At 43.4% G+C, this 17,960-nt stretch overlaps 1 protein-coding gene across 1 annotated transcript; it reads right to left on the bottom strand.

Moving 5' to 3' along the window:
* Positions 1 to 247: 247 nt before the first annotated feature.
* On the bottom strand, positions 248 to 16,432 carry LOC141198720 (uncharacterized). The gene is made up of 5 exons (XM_073663137.1): positions 16,129 to 16,432; positions 15,923 to 16,046; positions 15,742 to 15,839; positions 15,453 to 15,543; positions 248 to 10,631 (listed from the first exon to the last, which is right to left on the bottom strand). The coding sequence occupies exons 1-5, from the start codon at positions 16,381 to 16,383 to the stop codon at positions 9,241 to 9,243; spliced, it is 1,959 nt and encodes a 652-aa protein (XP_073519238.1). The 5' UTR covers positions 16,384 to 16,432; the 3' UTR covers positions 248 to 9,240.
* Positions 16,433 to 17,960: the final 1,528 nt, after the last annotated feature.

Raw genomic sequence — 17,960 nt, 5'->3', positions numbered from 1 at the left:
CCGTATGGCCGGTGACTCGGGGCCTTCTAATGGCTTCCGCTCCACGATGGCGGTGCTGGTCCCACGCGTGTGACCGTGCCTTCGGGCTTCTGGGCCAGAGGACCTGAAATCCCCTGCCTGACGGATTCTGCTGCTGGGTAGGAGTTAGTCCCCACAGCCTCGGACTCCGGGTCCGGTAAAGAATCTTCTTAGTCAGGGCGAGCTCTGCAGCTGCCAGCCCCTGACTCCTTGTAACTCTGCTGTTTCCTATGCTGCTTCTTGTCTCCACTCTCCTTGTCTGACTCTCCCTGCCTCAGCCCCGGGTTTATACAGGGGAAGTTCTTCCCCTCCCAAGACTGGGCAGGAGGTGTGGCATGCACAGGATCCCTGACCAAAGGACCTCCCACCTGCTCTCAGACATAACATTACATTACTGTGGAAAACCAGACCCCTGGGGTGCCACAAATACATAATACATAATAGTACATAATAATACATAAATAACAATAGTCAATAAATTTATTTTTCAAATATTCAAAAACTATACAATAATATAAATAGTCAATATCATTAGACACATATGCCAAATTCTATTGTACATCCCATGCAGATTCTACATATCATGATTATGATTATACACACCATATGCCATTGCAAAATGATAGCAGCTTGCTTAATATTAACACAGCTGATATACTGGCAGGCAGGTGCTGGTGGGCACTGCTGGAATACAGACAGGCAGGTGCTGGCGGGCATGGCTGGTATACAGGCAGACTGGCGCTGGAAAGCACGGCTGGTACTCAGACAGGCAAGTGTGGACATGCCCCAAATACGCGGAGGTTCTAATCCTTGAAGAGCCAGCGAAAGGGTGAGACTCCGTGACAGTGACAATCTTGTGTCCCTGCAGGGAATGTAATATATGCTGTTAACTGTTGATGACCCAATAAAGTCTTACTGGAGTGTGCTACCCTCACCCTATGTTGCTTGAGTAGGGTTCTGCCCACGGAGAAAGAGTACGAGTGTTCAGTGGGATGCGACCCAGGCCGTGTGTTCTTTCTAAAGAGAGCCAGGCCAGAGGACAAGAGCACCCACTGACCATCGTGTCTACACAGGATGAAAAATTACAAATTTGAATACACTAGTGTAGAATAGCGATGTACTAAATCTTTTGTTAGTCTTTCTCTGAACCATGTGTTTTATTTACATATAAATTCACAGCACGAACATTATTGAGAAAAAAAGAAGAAAAAATTGTGTGGATCTACAAGTGTGGCATTTGAATTATTCCTGAATTGAACCTGAAGGGAACAGAAGGGAACTGGATACCCAGGCAAAGTAAACAATGTTTCTATTTGTGTTCACTCTCTCCCCTATAGTCTTTCACTTTCTACTAACCCCTTTAATCCCTACACCTAGAAAAGAACTCTTCATTTCCCCCTCCATCCTCCCCATTCATCTCACCTCCTCCTCGGAACTATTCCTCAATATTCACTCCTGTGTCTCCAAACACAGACAGCCGCCTCATGCCCTCTCCTGCTCCCACCTGCTAACACTTTCCCTGCTCCTTCTATCTGCTGGCGATATCTCTCCAAATCCTGGTCCTCCTCACCACATCCCCACAGTCACTTCCACCTCCTATCCACGATCTTCCACAAACTCTCGCAACCTTTCTAACCTTATAACCATCCGCCCAGCCACCGCCTCCCCAGCCCCATTAACAGGAGCTCTATGGAACGCTCGCCCCATGTGCAACAAACTTTCCTACATCCATGATCTTTCCATTACTAATAAACTCCTTCCTCGGCCTCACCGAAACCTGGCTCACCCCCTCTGACACGGCCTCCCCAGCAGCACTTTCGTATGGTGGATTCCATCTTTCTTGCACCCCTCGCTCCAATGGCAAGCATAGTGGAGGAGAAGGGTTTCTCCTGTCAGGCAACTGCTCCTTCACCCATTTCCCACTGCCACCTTCCATTACTCTCCCCTCCTTTGAAGTGCACTGTGTGCGCATCTACTCCCCCTCCAACTGGCGGTCGTTTACCGCCCCCCAGGACCAGCCACTATCTTCTTTGACCACTTTACCACTTGGCTGCTTCATTTCCTTTCCGCAGACATCCCCACTATCATTATGGGTGACTTCGACATCCCCATTGACACATCTCACCCATCTGTCTCCAAGCTTCTATCCCTCGCTTACTCCTTCGGCCTTGCTCAATGGTCTTCAGCCCCCACTTACAAAGATGGCCACACACTGGACCTCATCTTCACCTGCCTCTGTTCCCTATCTAACCTCTCTGCTCACTTCACCCTCTTTCTGACCACAACATACTCACATTCTCTTCCCTCTCCTCTCCAGGTGCACAAGCCCCACTCCACAAACTTGCACACCCTCGCAGAAATCTCAAACACCTTGACCTACACTCACTCTCTGAATCCCTTCTCCCTCTCACAGGCATAAGTTCATTACACGATGAAAATGCTGCTGCCACTTTATATAACACCTGTGACAGAGTCACTGGTATGATTTATGAGGGGAGGTATATGTCACAGGTTGCTTGCCTGTGTGAACTGAAGCCAATAAACTTTCTGTCAGCATGTTATATGCTGAAGGGTTAATTCACTTAAAGGGTGTGGTTTTATGGGAATGACGTAGCGATGGGAGGGAAGTCATTCCCCATACCTCCACCTCAGGGTGTGGCTGAGCAAGGTATAAATGTCATCATTTTTTTTCTGTTGTTGTGTTTAGAGAAGCGGGGTCTCCAGACCGGACAGCCATAGCTCAGTAGGGAGCTGAAGGCTGGACATAACCTGTGTGGGTGAACCGCGCACACATATATGGACTGTGCTACAGTTTATCTTTTGTTTTGTTGTTTTGCCAATTAAGGCTGTGTTTATTTTGCTGTAGTGCAGAGCTTTATGCTGTTTAATAAAGCCTGCAAAGAAAACCCGGGTTCCTGAGTCTACTTCCGGAAGTGGCCGAGTGAGTCATCCTACCACACACCACAACAGCTGCAGCTCTCAATTCAGTCGCCCCCCTCACATATACAACAGTTCGCCCACTCAACCGGCAACCTTGACACACCAACCTGACTAAAGAACTGCGAAGGGCCTCCAGGATTGCTGAGCGGAAATGGAAAAGGTCCCACTCCCAATGAGCACTTCATCGCATTCAAACAGTCCCTCACTACCTTCAAGTTCACACTTACTGCAGCAAAACAAACATGCTTCTCATCGCTCATATCCTCCGTCACACAACCCTAAACAGTTATTAAAACTTTCAATTCTCTCCTCTGTCCCCCAGCGCCTCCTCCCTCTCCTCTCATCTCAGCTGAAGACTTTGCCTTATTCTTCAAGCAGAAGATTGATAACATCAGAAAAAGCTTTTGCCTAAAGTCCCCACAGCCCCTCCTCACACCTACTCAACCATCCTCCTCCAAAACCAGCTTCTCCACCATTACAGACGATCAACTCTCCTCTTTACTCTCCAAATCACACCTCACCACCTGCGAACTTGACCCAATCTCGTTCCACCTCATCCCTAACCTTACCATAGCCTTCATCCCAACCCTAACCCACATTTTCAACCTGTCACTAACAACTGGTGTCTTCCCCTCACGCTTCAAACATGCCTCGATCACACCCATCCTCAAAAAGCTCTCCCTTGACTCATCATCTCTGACTAGCTCTCACCCCATATCACTTCTTCTATACGCCTCAAAACTACTGGAACAACACGTCCATTCTCAACTGTCCTCCGCCTCTCCTCCTGCTCCCTCTTTGACCGCCTCCAATCTGGCTTCCCACCGCACCACTCCACTGAAACTGCCCTGACTAAAGTCACCAACTACCTACTAAGTGCTAAATCCAAAGGACACTACTCTGTCCTCCTCCTCCTGGACCTGTCATCTGCCTTTGACACAGTGGACCATTCCCTCTTACTACAGACTCTCTCTTCTCTTGGCATCAAAGACTTAGCCCTATCTTGGATCTTCTCATACTTAACAGACAGGACATTAAGTGTCTCTCACTCACACATCACCTCCTCATCTCGCCCCCTATCTGACGGTGGTCCCAAGGTTCAATCCTAGGACCTCTGCTCTTTTCCATCTACACCTTCGGCCTGGGACAGCTCATAGAATCACATAGCTTTCAGTATCACCTCTATGCTGATGACACACAGATCTACCTCTCTGGACCCGATATCTCCTCCCTACTAATGTTGAGCGAATTTGTTTGGCATTTCAAATTCGGGTTTGTGCTCGAGGTTCCAGCTGATGTTATCTGCGTGACAGCATGGCAAATCAGTGATGTTCATGGAAGGAGCCGATTTTTTTGCGCAAACAGGCTGGAACCCCAAACACGAACCCGAATTTGAAATGCCGAACAAATTTGCTCAACACAACTCCCTACTAACCAAAATCCCACAATATCAGTCCGCTATCTCATCCTTCTTCTCTGACAGATTTCTAAAACTTAACATGGATAAAACAGAACTCATCATCTTTCCACCGTCTCACTCAACCTCCCCAACTGACCTATCCATCAAAGTCAATGGCTGCCCACTCTCCCCAGTCCTGCAAGCCCGCTGCCTCCGGGTAACCCTGGACTCTAACATCTCCTTTAAACCACATATCCAAGCCCTTTCCACTCCCTGCCGAATCCAACTCAAAAATATCTCCTGGATCCGCACATTCCTCAATCACACTAGTGCACGCCTTCATCATCTCCCGCCTCAACTACTGCAACCTCTTGCTCTGTGGCCTCCCTTCTACCACTCTTGCTCCCCTCCAATCTATCCTAAACTATGCTGTCTGAGTAATCCACCTGTCCCCCGCTATTCCCCAGCCTCTCTTCTCTGTCAATCCCTTCACTGGCTCCCCATTGCCCAGACACTTAAGTTCAAAACCCTAATCATGGCATATAAAGCCATCCACAACGTGTCTCCTCCATATATCTGTGACCTGTTCTCCAGGTACTTACCTACACGCAACCTCCAATTCTCACAAGATCTCCTTCTCTACTCCCCTCTTATCTCCTGTACCAGCCGCCGACTTGTATTGTTCAAAATTTATTGCAATTGTTTGTGCTATGTATATCCCTTTCACATGTAAAGCGCCATGGAATGAATGGCGCTATAATAATAAATAATAATAATAGTAGCACTCACTGGTTCTGTAAAATCCAATGTATTTATTTAACACAAGATTATAACTGGCTGCTGAGAGGGACAAAGCACATGGAAAGGATGACGCCCATTTTGCGCTAGCCTGCGCTTCAACGGGTTCTGGAAATTAAATGTTTCCCAAGGACCCGTTGAAGCACAGACTAGCACAAAACGGCAGTCATCCTTTCCATGAGCTCTGTTCCAGTTTTAATATTTTGTTAAATAAAGATATTGGATTTTACAGGACCGATGAGTGCCACTTTTTTTCACCTTTATGTACTTATTTATGTGAGCAACCGGTACCATCAGGCTTGATTGCTGAAGTCCAGTATTTGATTGGATATAAGAACACCAAGGTAGTTGGTGCAAGCAATTTTTTCCTCTTCCAGTACGAACATTATTGAACAGTTTACAGTGCACATATAGACACACAACACTTCTATGTGGACAGTGCACACACACTCAGCTCTGCTACATGTACAGATTTATACATACACACACACAGCTGTTCTACATGCGCACATTTACATACACACAGCTCATATTTAAGGGTGCTGTACATGGGATTATGACCTGCTGAGAGACGAATGACATGAATTTTTGAAACCACAAGTGATCCTACACTTCCCAAAAAGGTTATTTCTAAAAAGCCTCCTGATGAACCTTGAACAGGAATGGGGAAACGTGTTGGGGTCACATTACAATGGTAGCTATGTGGGGTTTCTATATATATAGTTCTGTGACAAGCTGGGATCTACTACATTTTGAATGGAATCGCTATTTACAACATGTAGAGGTATTTTGTCTGTGACAAAATTGTAGCACTATTGGCACCTTATTAGAGGCACGGAAAATGTATTAATTTGTTTCATGAACATTTGAATTCTACCTCTGTAGAAGGAGCTTTATATGTAATATAAGCTATGTGTGAATTTCATGCATGGTCATTTTATTTGCCTGTGACAACACTGTAGCACTATTGGCATCTTTTTAAGAGGCATGGACACTATTATTTAGTCTCATGTCTTCATATTTGAATTACCGTATTTTTCAGACTATAAGACACACGGGACCATAAGACGCACCTAGGTTTTAGAGGAGGAAAATAGAAAAAAAGATGTAAGCAAAAAATGTGGTCATTTTTATGGGGGAGGGGGTCTGCTGCTGACACTGGTATTGGGATAATGTCCCCCAATTCTGTTAATATCCTCCATCCTTGTATGTATGGTCCCTCCTTCCTGGTATACGTGGCCCTCATCCCCATCCTGGTATACATGGCCCTCATCCCTATCCTGGTATGCATGGCACCCCTTGATCCCCCCATCCTGGCATGCATGGCACCCCTGGATCCCCCATCCTGGTATGCATGGCACCCCTTGATCACCCATCCTTGTATGCATGGCACCCCTCTTCCTGGTATGCATGGCACACCTTGATCCTGGTATGCATGGCACCCCGATTCCCCCAACCTGGTATGCATGGCACCCCTTGTTCCCCCATCCTGGTATGAATGGCACCCCTTGATCCCCCATCCTGGTATGCATGGCGCCAATTGATCTCCTATCCTGGTATGTATGGCACCCCTTGATCCCCCATCCTGGTATGCATGGCACCCCTTAATCCTGGTATGCATGGCACCCCTTGAGCCCCCATCACTCTGCCCACAAAAAAAAATAAAGAATCATACTCCCCTCCTCTCTCCTTCAGTGCTGCGTTCCGCTCTGCTGCTGACACTCACTGTGAGCCGCGCATAGCAGGGTTTGCATGGCGTCCCTGCCATGCACCCTCACACAGCGTGCACACTGTAGCTGCAGTGCTGCTCCTGCTGCGCTCGGCGGTCAGTGTGCACGCTATTAAAGACCATGAATATTCACTACAACCCATGGGAGTGGGTTGTAGCGAATATTCATGAGCTTTAATAGTGGGCACACAGACCGCCGGCTGCAGCAGGAGCCGAGCTATGGTTACAGTGGGCACGCTATTAAGGAGAATGAATATTCCCTGCTCCCCACGCCCATGGGCGTGGGGAGCAGGGAATATTCATTTTCTTTAGCAGCAGGCACAGCGTAGGCTGCAGCAGGTGGCTGCTACCTCCTGTGCCCCGCTGTCGCTCACCCCCAGCCCCCCACCAGCCACAGAACATATGTTCGGACTTTAAGACGCACCACCCACTTTCCTCTAAAAATTTTAGAGGAAAAAAGTGCGTCTTATAGTCCGAAAAATCCGGTATACCTCTGCAGATATTGAAGGAGCCTCTTAATGTAGTATAAGCTATACTGTTGGTTCACGCATTGTGACTTTATTTATGGATATCTTGGCTGATAACTATTTGCCAAAACTATGTTTGGTTTAATTTTTTCCTCCTGTGAGTGGTTGTAGTACCTAGGATCATCTAGGGATAATTAGGGTGATACGACAGAAAGTGGGGGTGCCACAACTTGCGCTCTTTTAGGGTGTAAACCTCAGCGGAAAGGAAGGGTAAATAATGAGGGATAACAAATAGGGAAAGGATTGAGGCTCCATCCCCACCTCCCCTACCTGCCTTTAACCCCTGATTTAATTTATATGGCCTCGGAATTACATACATTTTTTTCATTTCTATAGTGCCAATTTGTAAAATTTGAACGGGAACATATGTAGTAGTTCCTTTTTAATAAGGTATAAATAAAGTATATACATTTTAATGGAGATTTTTCTTTGTGAGACAAATTTACATACACACAGCTCTACTACATATGCACATTTACATACATACACAGCTCTGCTACATATGATAATGTCTGTAAAATGCTGTGGAATATGTTAGCACTATATAAGAATAAAGATTATTATTATTATTATATGCAAATTTGCATACAAAAACACTGTGTACACATTTCCCCATTTTGCAGTTCCTTCCAGGTCATGTGAATGATTACATGATCGGAAAGGTCCTTGAGCTAGTCAGGTGGAAGGTTTTTTAGCTGCTCACTCAGGACGTGCAGCCTCTGTACCGGTCCTGGTACCTTCCCCTCCTGCTCAGCACCAATCAGTTATATACAGGTGGGGCTGGAGGAGAGAGAGCAGTACTCTCAGTGATCAGGAAAGACACTGTCTCAGCATTCTCCTCTGTCATGAGATGCTGCCTCCAGTTTATAAGACACACTTATTAACAAGATATTTTCATGATAAAAATGTCTTATAGGCCAAGAAATATGATACGTTCTAAAGTGATTTCCCTTTCTCATTTATTAATACAATGTCTGTTAAATCTCTTTGTACAATGTGTCAATAACACATATAGTTTATCTAAGTCTGAATTATTTTTGATGGTCAACAAAATACAATTTTCCAGTAATTCATTTTTCACACTCTAGGTATGACAATGGCTTCTCTGTGTGAGATTTTTTACTTTTAAAGTGTGGTCCACTACATGGACAACCCCTTCTCAATCCTCATGTTTGGTCGTGTTAAAATAAAAGCACTGATACAAACCTCCCATGGAGGCGTCGTTCAAGCGGTGTCATCACTTGCGTTCCCGGGGCTCATGTGAGGTTGTTATGTCACGTGAGTTCTTCAGCCAATTAGTGCTGGCGTGATTGTCCCCATCTTCAGACAAATTGAACATCAAGAAGTCAGAGAGCAGCCGCAGCCCTGGCTTCCTGTTGATGTTCAATGCATCCGAAGGCAGGGATAGTGAAGCCGTCGCTGATTGGGCACAGGACTCATGTGATGTAACAACCTCACATGAGCCCCGGGAATGCGATTGCCGACAAAGCTGGAATGGTGAATATGAGTGTTTTTATTTTAACGAGCCAAATATGAGGAATGACAAGGGATTTCCCTAATCGTGGACAACCCCTTTAAGAAAGTACAATTTTCGATTAAAACATTTCCAACATTCTGAATATGAAAAAGGCTTCTCCCTTGTGTGCCTTCTCTGATGTTTTTTAATAGATGATTTCCGTGTAAAACATTTCCCACATTAAAAACATGAAAAAGGCTTCTCCCCTGTGTGAACTCTTTGGTGACTAAGAAGAGACGATTTCTTCACAAAATATTTCCCACATTCTGAGCATGAAAAAGGTGTCTCCCTATGTGGGTTCTCTGGTACATAACTAAACCTGATTTCTGGTTAAAACATTTCCCACATTCTGAACATGAAAAAGGCTTTTCCCTGTGTGGATTCTCTGGTGTCTATCAAGATGCGATTTCTGGTTAAAATATTTCCCACATTCTGAACATGAAAAAGGCTTCTCCCCTGTGTGGGTTCTCTGGTGCTTAATCAAATCAGATTTCTGGATAAAATATTTCCCACATTCTGAACATAAAAAAGGCTTCTCCCCTGTGTGGATTCTCTGGTGCCTATAAAGATATGATTTCCGGTTAAAATATTTCCCACATTCTGAACATGAAAAAGGCTTCTCCCCTGTGTGGATTCTCTTGTGGCTATAAAGATTTGATTTTCGGTTAAAATATTTCCCACATTCTGAACATGAATAAGGCTTCTCCCCTGTGTGAGTTCTCTGGTGACCAAGAAGAATTGATTTTTTCCCAAAACATTTTCCACATTTTGAACATGAAAAAGGCTTCTCCCCTGTGTGAGCTCTTTGGTGACTAAGAAGAGATGATTTATTCCCAAAACATTTCCCACATTCTAAACATGAAAAAGGCTTCTCCCCTGTGTGGGTTCTCTGGTGGTTAACAAAATGTGATTTATAGTTAAAACATTTCCCACATTCTGAACAGGAAAAAGGCTTCTCCCCTGTGTGACTTCTCTGGTGTATAACAAGATTCCATTTCTGGATAAAATATTTCCCACATTCTGAACAGGAAAAAGGCTTCTCCCCTGTGTGAGCTCTCTGGTGTATAACAAGATTCCATTTCTGCATAAAATATTTCCCACATTCTGAACAGGAAAATTGTTTCTGCCCTGTGTGGGTTCTCTGGTGCTTAATCACATCTGATTTCTGGTTAAAACATTTCCCACATTCTGAACAGCAAAAAGGCTTCTCCCGAGTGTGAGTTTTCTGGTGCTTAAACAAATTTGATTTCCGGTTAAAACATTTCTCACATTCTGAACAGGAGTATGCCTTCTCACCTGTGTGAGTTCTCTGGTGTCTAGCAAGATCTGATTTCTGGTTAAAATATTTCCCACATTTGGAACAAGAAAATCTTTTCTCCACAGTGTGAATTTTTTGATGTTTAAGAAAAGGCTTTTCGAAGTGAATATTATTTCCAGATTCTGAATGTGAAAATGGCTTCTTTGCTTTAGGAGCAATTTGTTTTTTAATTCTTATTTTTTTACTTTCATTTTCCTTAGCAGTCGGTAATGAATCAGAAGATGAGACCTGTTTCAAAGCATCAGATGACAGATCTTTGCTGTGAAGGGATGATAGTATGTCTGGAGTAATGGCATTCACTTCAATTGTATCCTGTGGGATATCGAGATCATTTGATTTAAAATTTGAAGATGTCATCTGTCCCTCTGATCTCCTGGTACAGTCATCTGCCAAGAATAAAACCAATTATTTTTGAATAAAATATCCTTGAATTTTATATTGTTCAACATTTCTACTTGAACTGTCTGTAAAAACGGCCAGTTATGTAAAAATATAGAATTATTCACAAAGACAATGACAGTTCACAGTCTAATATAAAACCTCATAGGATGAACCAGTAGAGCGTGGTGTTCAACTGTTTTTTCATTCTGCTTCCCAAATAGGGAATAAAAAGCCACCAAACAATGTTATGTAGGTGAAAATTATAGCAATAACAACTTCTACTGATCTCACCAAAAACAAGTCCCCACTCAGGTCCATCACCTGTCAATGGAAAAACAGAGGTTTCCACATTATTAGTGACTAAAAGGCTCTTAAAAAGAAACATGGCTTCCATAAACCAATCCAGCAGGATCCGCTCTCCCAAAGTCAAATCTCCCCCTCACTTCTGAGCCTTGCAGTGTGCCCAAGCCACATTTAGCATCCATGTATTTGACATTACTATAGTGAGAAGAACCCACTTAATTGATGGTGTGTGTCTCCTGGAGCACAATCTGGGTAATATGTGTTGGGCAATAAAATACTATTTAGCAATTTTCACTCTCCAACATCCACTACATGCTAATTTCTAGAAAGAGCCTGTGGAGTCAAAATAGTCACTACTCCTAGGGGATTTCTACTGCTCTGGTTTTCTGTCATTTTGTCATATTAGGGCTTCTTCAAAAGGGGTGTCCCATCTCCTTTGTGACCTGCTCCTGAGACATCTGCTTCTGTCACCAGGCGCTGTCTTATTCATTCTGCAGGTGGTACTAGTAATGAAGGTGTCGGAGCAAGAAGCTCTAGGCGGCCCAGGCTCTGCCCAGCCACTAAGATTAGGGTGCCTGAGACCTACAGTGGTGGCCAAAGGTATTGGCACCCCTGCAATTCTGTCAGATAATACTCAGTTTCTTCCTGAAAATGATTGCAATCACAAATTCTTTGGTATTATTATCTTCATTTAATTTGCTTGCAAGGAAAAATCACAAAAGAGAATGAAGCAAAAATCAAATCATTGATCATTTCACACAAAACTCCAAAAAAGAGCCGGACAAAAGTATTGGCACCCTCAGCCTAATACTTGGTTGCAGAACCTTTAGCCAAAATAACTGCGAACAACCGCTTCCGGTAACCATCAATGAGTTTCTTACAATTCTCTGCTGGAATTGTAGACCATTCTTCTTTGGCAAACTGCTCCAGGTCCCTGATATTTGAAGGGTGCCTTCTCCAAACTGCCATTTTGAGATCTCTCCACAGGTGTTCTATGGGATTCAAGTCTGGACTCATTGCTGGCCACCTTAGAAGTCTCCAGTGCTTTCTCTCAAACCATTTTATAGTGCTTTTGGAAGTGTGTTTTGGGTCATTGTCCTGCTGGAAGACCCATGACCTCTGAGGGAGACCCAGCTTTCTCACACTGGGCCCTACATTATGCTGCAAAATTTGTTGGTAGTCTTCAGACTTCGTAATGCCATGCACACGGTCAAGCAGTCCAGTGCCAGAGGCAGCAAAGCAACCACAAAACATCAGGGAACCTCCGCCATGTTTGACTGTAGGGACCGTGTTCTTTTCTTTGAATGCCTCTTTTTTTTCCTGTACACTCTATGTTGATGCTTTTTCCCAAAAACCTATACTTTTGTCTCATCTGACCAGAGAGCTTTCTTCCAAAACGTTTTAGGCTTTCTCAGGTAAGTTTTGGCAAACTCCAGCCTGGCTTTTTTATGTCTCGGGGTAAGAAGTGGGGTCTTCCTGGGTACCCTACCATACAGTCCCTTTTCATTCAGACGCCGACGGATAGTACGGGTTGACACTGTTGTACCCTCGGACTGCAGGGCAGCTTGAACTTGTTTGGATGTTAGTCGAGGTTCTTTATCCACCATCCGCACAATCTTGCATTGAAATCTCTCGTCAATTTTTCTTTTCCATCCACATCTAGGGAGGTTAGCCACAGGGCCATGGGCTTTAAACTTCTTGATGACACTGCGCACGGAAGACACAGGAACATTCAGGTCTTTGGAGATGGACTTGTAGCCTTGAGATTGCTCATGCTTCCTCACAATTTGGTTTCTCAAGTCCTCAGACAGTTCTTTGGTCTTCTTTCTTTTCTCCATGCTCAATGTGGTACACACAAGGACACAGGACAGAGGTTGAGTCAACTTTAATCCATGTTAACTGGCTGCAAGTGTGATTTAGTTATTGCCAACACCTGTTAGGTGCCACAGGTAAGTTACAGGTGCTGTTAATTACACGAATTAAAGAAGCATCACGTGATTTTTCAAACAGTGCCAATACTTTTGTCCACCCCCTTTTTTAGGTTTGGTGTGGAATTATATCCAATTTGGCTTTAGGACAATTCTTTTTGTGTTTTTTCATTGAAGACAAATTAAATGAAGATAATAATACCGAAGAATTTGTGATTGCAATCATTTTCAGGAAGAAACTGAGTATTATCTGACAGAATTACAGGGGTGCCAATACTTTTGGCCACCACTGTATAGTACCATCCAGTCTGGCAGTATGGGTGTGTGTGCTGTCCAGCTTGAGTAATCAGCTTCCTGCTTTAGCCAGCTGGAAAGCACCACACCCTAGTAAAGCTCAGAGCATATTGCTGGAAGCTGCCAGATACAGCCTTGTTCTCCTCTGGTTCAGTCCTCTGTACTCATCTCACAGCTTGTGTATTTGTTTCCTGTTGTGACCCCGGCCCATTTACTGACCACTCTTGTGTCATCTGATTTTGTATTTTCTCTGCCCTCCTGATTCTGACTCGGCTACCTGACTATTCTTCTTGCCAAGTCACATCACAGAGAATAGCAGGTAACACCGTGGCCCAAGCTTAGCGGTCTCTGTGTAAGTCCTTGTTCATCACCCTTTAATGTTTAAAGGGTGATGAACTAGAAAATTCCTGAGATCTGGAAAACGGGGTGGATAGTGCCAAGCCTGTTCGTAGGAGCCATCTTTTGAGCTGCCAGGTGACCACGAAAAGTGCCCTAATACATTGTGTCTGCAAACTATTCCAGCAAGATCTGCATTCAAATAGCTAAATCCTTCCTTTCTTAACCTGCCATGTGTCCAGACAGTAGTGTACAACCGTATATAGGGTATTGTCAAATTCAAGAAAAGTTGGAAAATAATTTGTAAAAGTCCATTTGTTTCTATTATCCTTTGTGAAGAATTCCAAAGTTCTCAGCACATAAAGTGTCACACATCAGATGTGAAAATTGGGGCCTAATTAGGAACACAAAACTGGCTGCAGGAAGTGGTTAAATCAGAGTATTTTGGGCATTAACTACTGTAGTCAAAAATTGAGGCATTTGGTTTTTATACTTTGAGAAAGGCGCCGATCCGGCACAGAAACGTGTTGGTATTAATAAAAGCCGTCTTGGAATCCCAAGCCTCTTCATTCCTGCAGCGCAGCCTGCCTAAACGTGCCAGCTTCCATTTTTTTGCCTAGTCAAAAATTGTGGGTATAGACAATAACACATCTACTAAAATGATCAAACTGAACAGTCTTCATCAATAAAAGATGAGTAACTAGTGGTGAAACCTCCCTGGCGTAATTAGAGTATGGGGCTCGGTGGCTCTTGGCAATCTAAACCATCGTAAGGGACAATATTATCTATCAGATGAGTTTCATGAAGAAATATTAGACATTCAAGGAGACCTTTTTATAATAGTGCAGAGCTGAGGTATCTTAAATTTAGATCTAAGGCATTTGGAAGAGGCAATGGAGACCTTTTTGAAAGACTACAAGGGAGCTACAGAGTCACATAAGTGAGGCCGGCTGATCCCATCACAATCAAACTATTACACAGAATGAACCTATAAAAAATAGACATAAAATAAAAAAAAATGTTACATTCCCAACATCAACATATGTATGAGGGGAGAGCTCCAACACTAAACTGGAGTCGCACTCATTTATGGTGGACCATTGGAGCTACTATGAGTCCTGACCAGAAGAGTAGAGAAAGTATTAGCGCCCCCATTTCAGGAGAGATTGTGCAGTAATCTGAATTCCTTAGGATTGAAAACATAATGGAATCTATGACGTGGAGTGAATCCATGAAACCAGGGCTCGAGCCAACACATCTCCTGCAGGCGGGAATAAATGTATATTACAGCCATCAGCCACGCACAGCTTAGAGATATATCATGGCACAGGTGTAATGTTTTTTATGTAGTTTATCACATTCCTGTTTGAAGTTAGTTGGTTTTAAAAGAAATTGAAAATTTAAGATAAAGGTAAATTCTATTGTTATTGTACAGAAATTCACACTTGGCCCTCACTGCACATTTAATGTTATCAATCACAAAAAGTGAAGTTTGGCCAGAAAGACTGGACCTGGTCTTGTAGGGACCATATGAGGACATTCAGCAACACAGAAGGGAGAGAAGGTAGATTCATCCAATAAGATATCAGGGTTCTAGGAAGCCAACAGCATCATTACCCTCCACTTTCTGTAATAATATTTTTCTTCAAGTGATTTTCTAAATTGTCAGCACATTCTACGTACGCTGTCATTTGGCTTTTCAGTTTATAGATCTGGGCAGGTAAGGGTCAGCGACTTCTAATTTCAGTTAGAAGGTGTATCCTCCAGGTTGTAAGTTCTAGAGAAAATGGCTTTTAATGCCCAAAGTCATTTGAACAGTTTTTGGTGGAGCAGAATATTGTGGTCTAGGGGTAAAATGGTGATCACACGATTGTAATACGGCCGGATTACACCACCGATAAAGCAGAAACAGACAGCGACGGAGAAGGATCTGTGACTTCTCAGCATTTAGTGGTTACTACTCACCTGGGAGGTTATCTGTAGGAATCTCCTCTTTACACCACTCATCACCCCTCACATATGTCTCTGTAGTATTAATATGGGTCAGATCTTCACCCTGAAAACAAATATTGTAAAAGTCACAGACAGATGAGAAGTCACATCTATGATTAGCACTAATCCTGCCATCTCCACCCTTCTCATTACACAAGTATAAAACATATAATACTTGTGGATAAAACAAGACTGAACACAAGACCTTCACAGCCATCTACACATCATAGGAGAGATCTCATGACACCTTCTCTCCATCTACCTGATGATCCTGAGGAACATTGGGATCTTCTTGTTTACAGTCCTGTGGAAGAAGAGGACGGGGACATCTGTCTGGTGTTGTCCTCTTACTGTATAGATCTGGAGGAAACACATACAGGGACTGAATTCATTCTTTACATACAGATAATTATAGGCCGTGTGTATTTAGTCCTGTCTATTACCTGGTGATGTGAGGGGCTGGGGAACCTCCATCATGACGTCTTTGTACAAATCTTTGTGTCCTTCTAAATACTCCCACTCATCCATGGAGAAATAGACAGCGACATCCTGACACCTTATAGGAACCTGACACATACAATGATACCGTCATCCCCCGATCCTTTCATAGCGTTACTGTATAATGTCCCAGAATTCCCAGCAGTGTCACCTCTCCAGTCAGCAGCTCAATCATCTTGTAGGTGAGTTCTAGGATCTTCTGGTCATTGATGTCCTCATGTATCAGGGGTTGAGGTGGAGGCCCTGTGATTGGGCTCAGGGGTCTTCCCCATCTCTCAGACACAGGGTCCTGACAGCGCTCACTAGAGGTCTTCTTCACTACTGTGTAATCCTGGTTATGGAGAGACACATTCATAAATCTCACTACAGACATTTCCAGAGTCCTCTCCTCTCCAGTTCTGTCCATCTGTTATTCCCATAGATAAGAATGATGTAATGTGACGTCATCAGAATCTCTCACCTCTCCAGTAAGACGGAAGAGGATCTCTAGGGTGAGGTGTAATATCCTCTCCGCCATCTTGTCTCTGTCCATATCCATCTTTGATGGGTAAATCAGGAAAATTCTCTTATATAGAAGATCTTCACTGAGAGGATCTGATATTGTAGAGACCTGAATAAGAATATGAGCTGATGTAACATCATAAAAATCCTGTGTAATAATCCAATTACTGGAGATAATAAGAGAAACATATGAGGAGATTTATTATTTTACAGTATTTAGTTTTATTCTTTACATCTACTAATAAAACCTATATATTTTAGGCCACAGACAACAAGCAGTTTCTTCCTTGGAGTCTGCAGCTGAATACGTTTCTCATAGACTCATCTTCCATAAAGTGAATTCTCTAATCATTTACTGACACTGGAATAGGCATTAGCAATACCGCAGGAGATATTCATTACACGTAACATGAGAAATAACTACTTCATGAAGTGGATGACATCTTTATCTTCTACTATGGCTCGGGAACATATTTGGTCAAAGTCAGTCACTGACTACATCATCCCCGGCCGTCTATATGAATTTTAAGTCTTTTGGGCATCAAAACATAGATGTACACTGCAGGGTTGGCACAAGTGCGGCTGCAACAAAAACCCTGGCAGTTTAACCACTTACTGCTGTCAAAAGCACAGATGGCATCTAAGAAGGTTTGACAGAGTTCGGCTCAATGCCCCTTCTCCCCCAAGTACTCGATAGTATGGGGCTGACTAGTTACTACGATATTTAAATGCCTAATAATGGTGTCTGGGCCTGCAATGTACGAATGTCTACTATGTCGGGCCAAAGGGAGTGTCCAATAAGTTGCCTTTTAACACCCTCATACGCATTAGACTAAAGTTGCATGAAAGCACAGATTTTGGGGGATTTGGTTGACTATATAATGTATTTGGGGGCCTGAATTACAGAGGTTAATCCGTTTGTTCTTCCTGTAGATAATCCTCCACTAGAGGAGTCTGGAGGCGACTCTCTCATACAGACCACAGGAAAGCTGGAATATTTGTGTATATGGGAGAGATAGCAGTCTGCCAAATGACCGTTCGGCCAATATCTATCATGTGTATAGGGCCGTTAGTATTACACTGACAGTCAAGGGATAACACAGTAGTACAGTGCATCACCTGAGCAATCAGAGGCTTGTATGTTGTATGATTGCACTAATGACAGTTGGTTAGCAAAGATTTAACGTGAATAAAAATATCAATGTTTGCAAGTGGGTAGCTAACTGGCTAAGGGATAGAAGGCAGAGGGTGGTTATAAATGGAATATACTCAGATTGGGTAAGCGTCACTAGTGGGGTACCACAGGGGTCTGTACTAGGCCCAATGTTATTTAATATCTTTATTAACGACATAGTCAACGGGATAAATAGTAAAATATCAATATTTGCAGATGACACAAAGTTATGTAAAACAATTAATACAAAAGAGGACAGTGCAGACCTACAGAGGGATTTGGATAAACTGGGTAGGTGGAGCATTAAA

Source organism: Phyllobates terribilis, unplaced genomic scaffold, assembly GCF_046119375.1.
Source record: "Phyllobates terribilis strain yellow unplaced genomic scaffold, ASM4611937v1 Scaffold_99__1_contigs__length_5935540, whole genome shotgun sequence".
In the NCBI taxonomy this organism is placed as follows: Eukaryota; Metazoa; Chordata; class Amphibia; order Anura; family Dendrobatidae; genus Phyllobates; species Phyllobates terribilis.
Note: the sequence above shows the minus strand (reverse complement) of the source record. Positions and strands in the feature narration are given on the sequence as shown.

Coding starts and splice junctions, on each gene's coding strand:
- LOC141198720 (XM_073663137.1), bottom strand. CDS start 16,383: ATGGACAGAACTGGAGAGGAGAGGACTCTGGAAATGTCTGTAGTGAGA. Junction 16,047..16,128: donor TTGAGCTGCTGACTGGAGAG/GTGACACTGCTG, acceptor TGTATGTGTCAG/GTTCCTATAAGGTGTCAGGA. Junction 10,632..15,452: donor TCCTACAGATAACCTCCCAG/GTGAGTAGTAAC, acceptor TATTCTTGGCAG/ATGACTGTACCAGGAGATCA.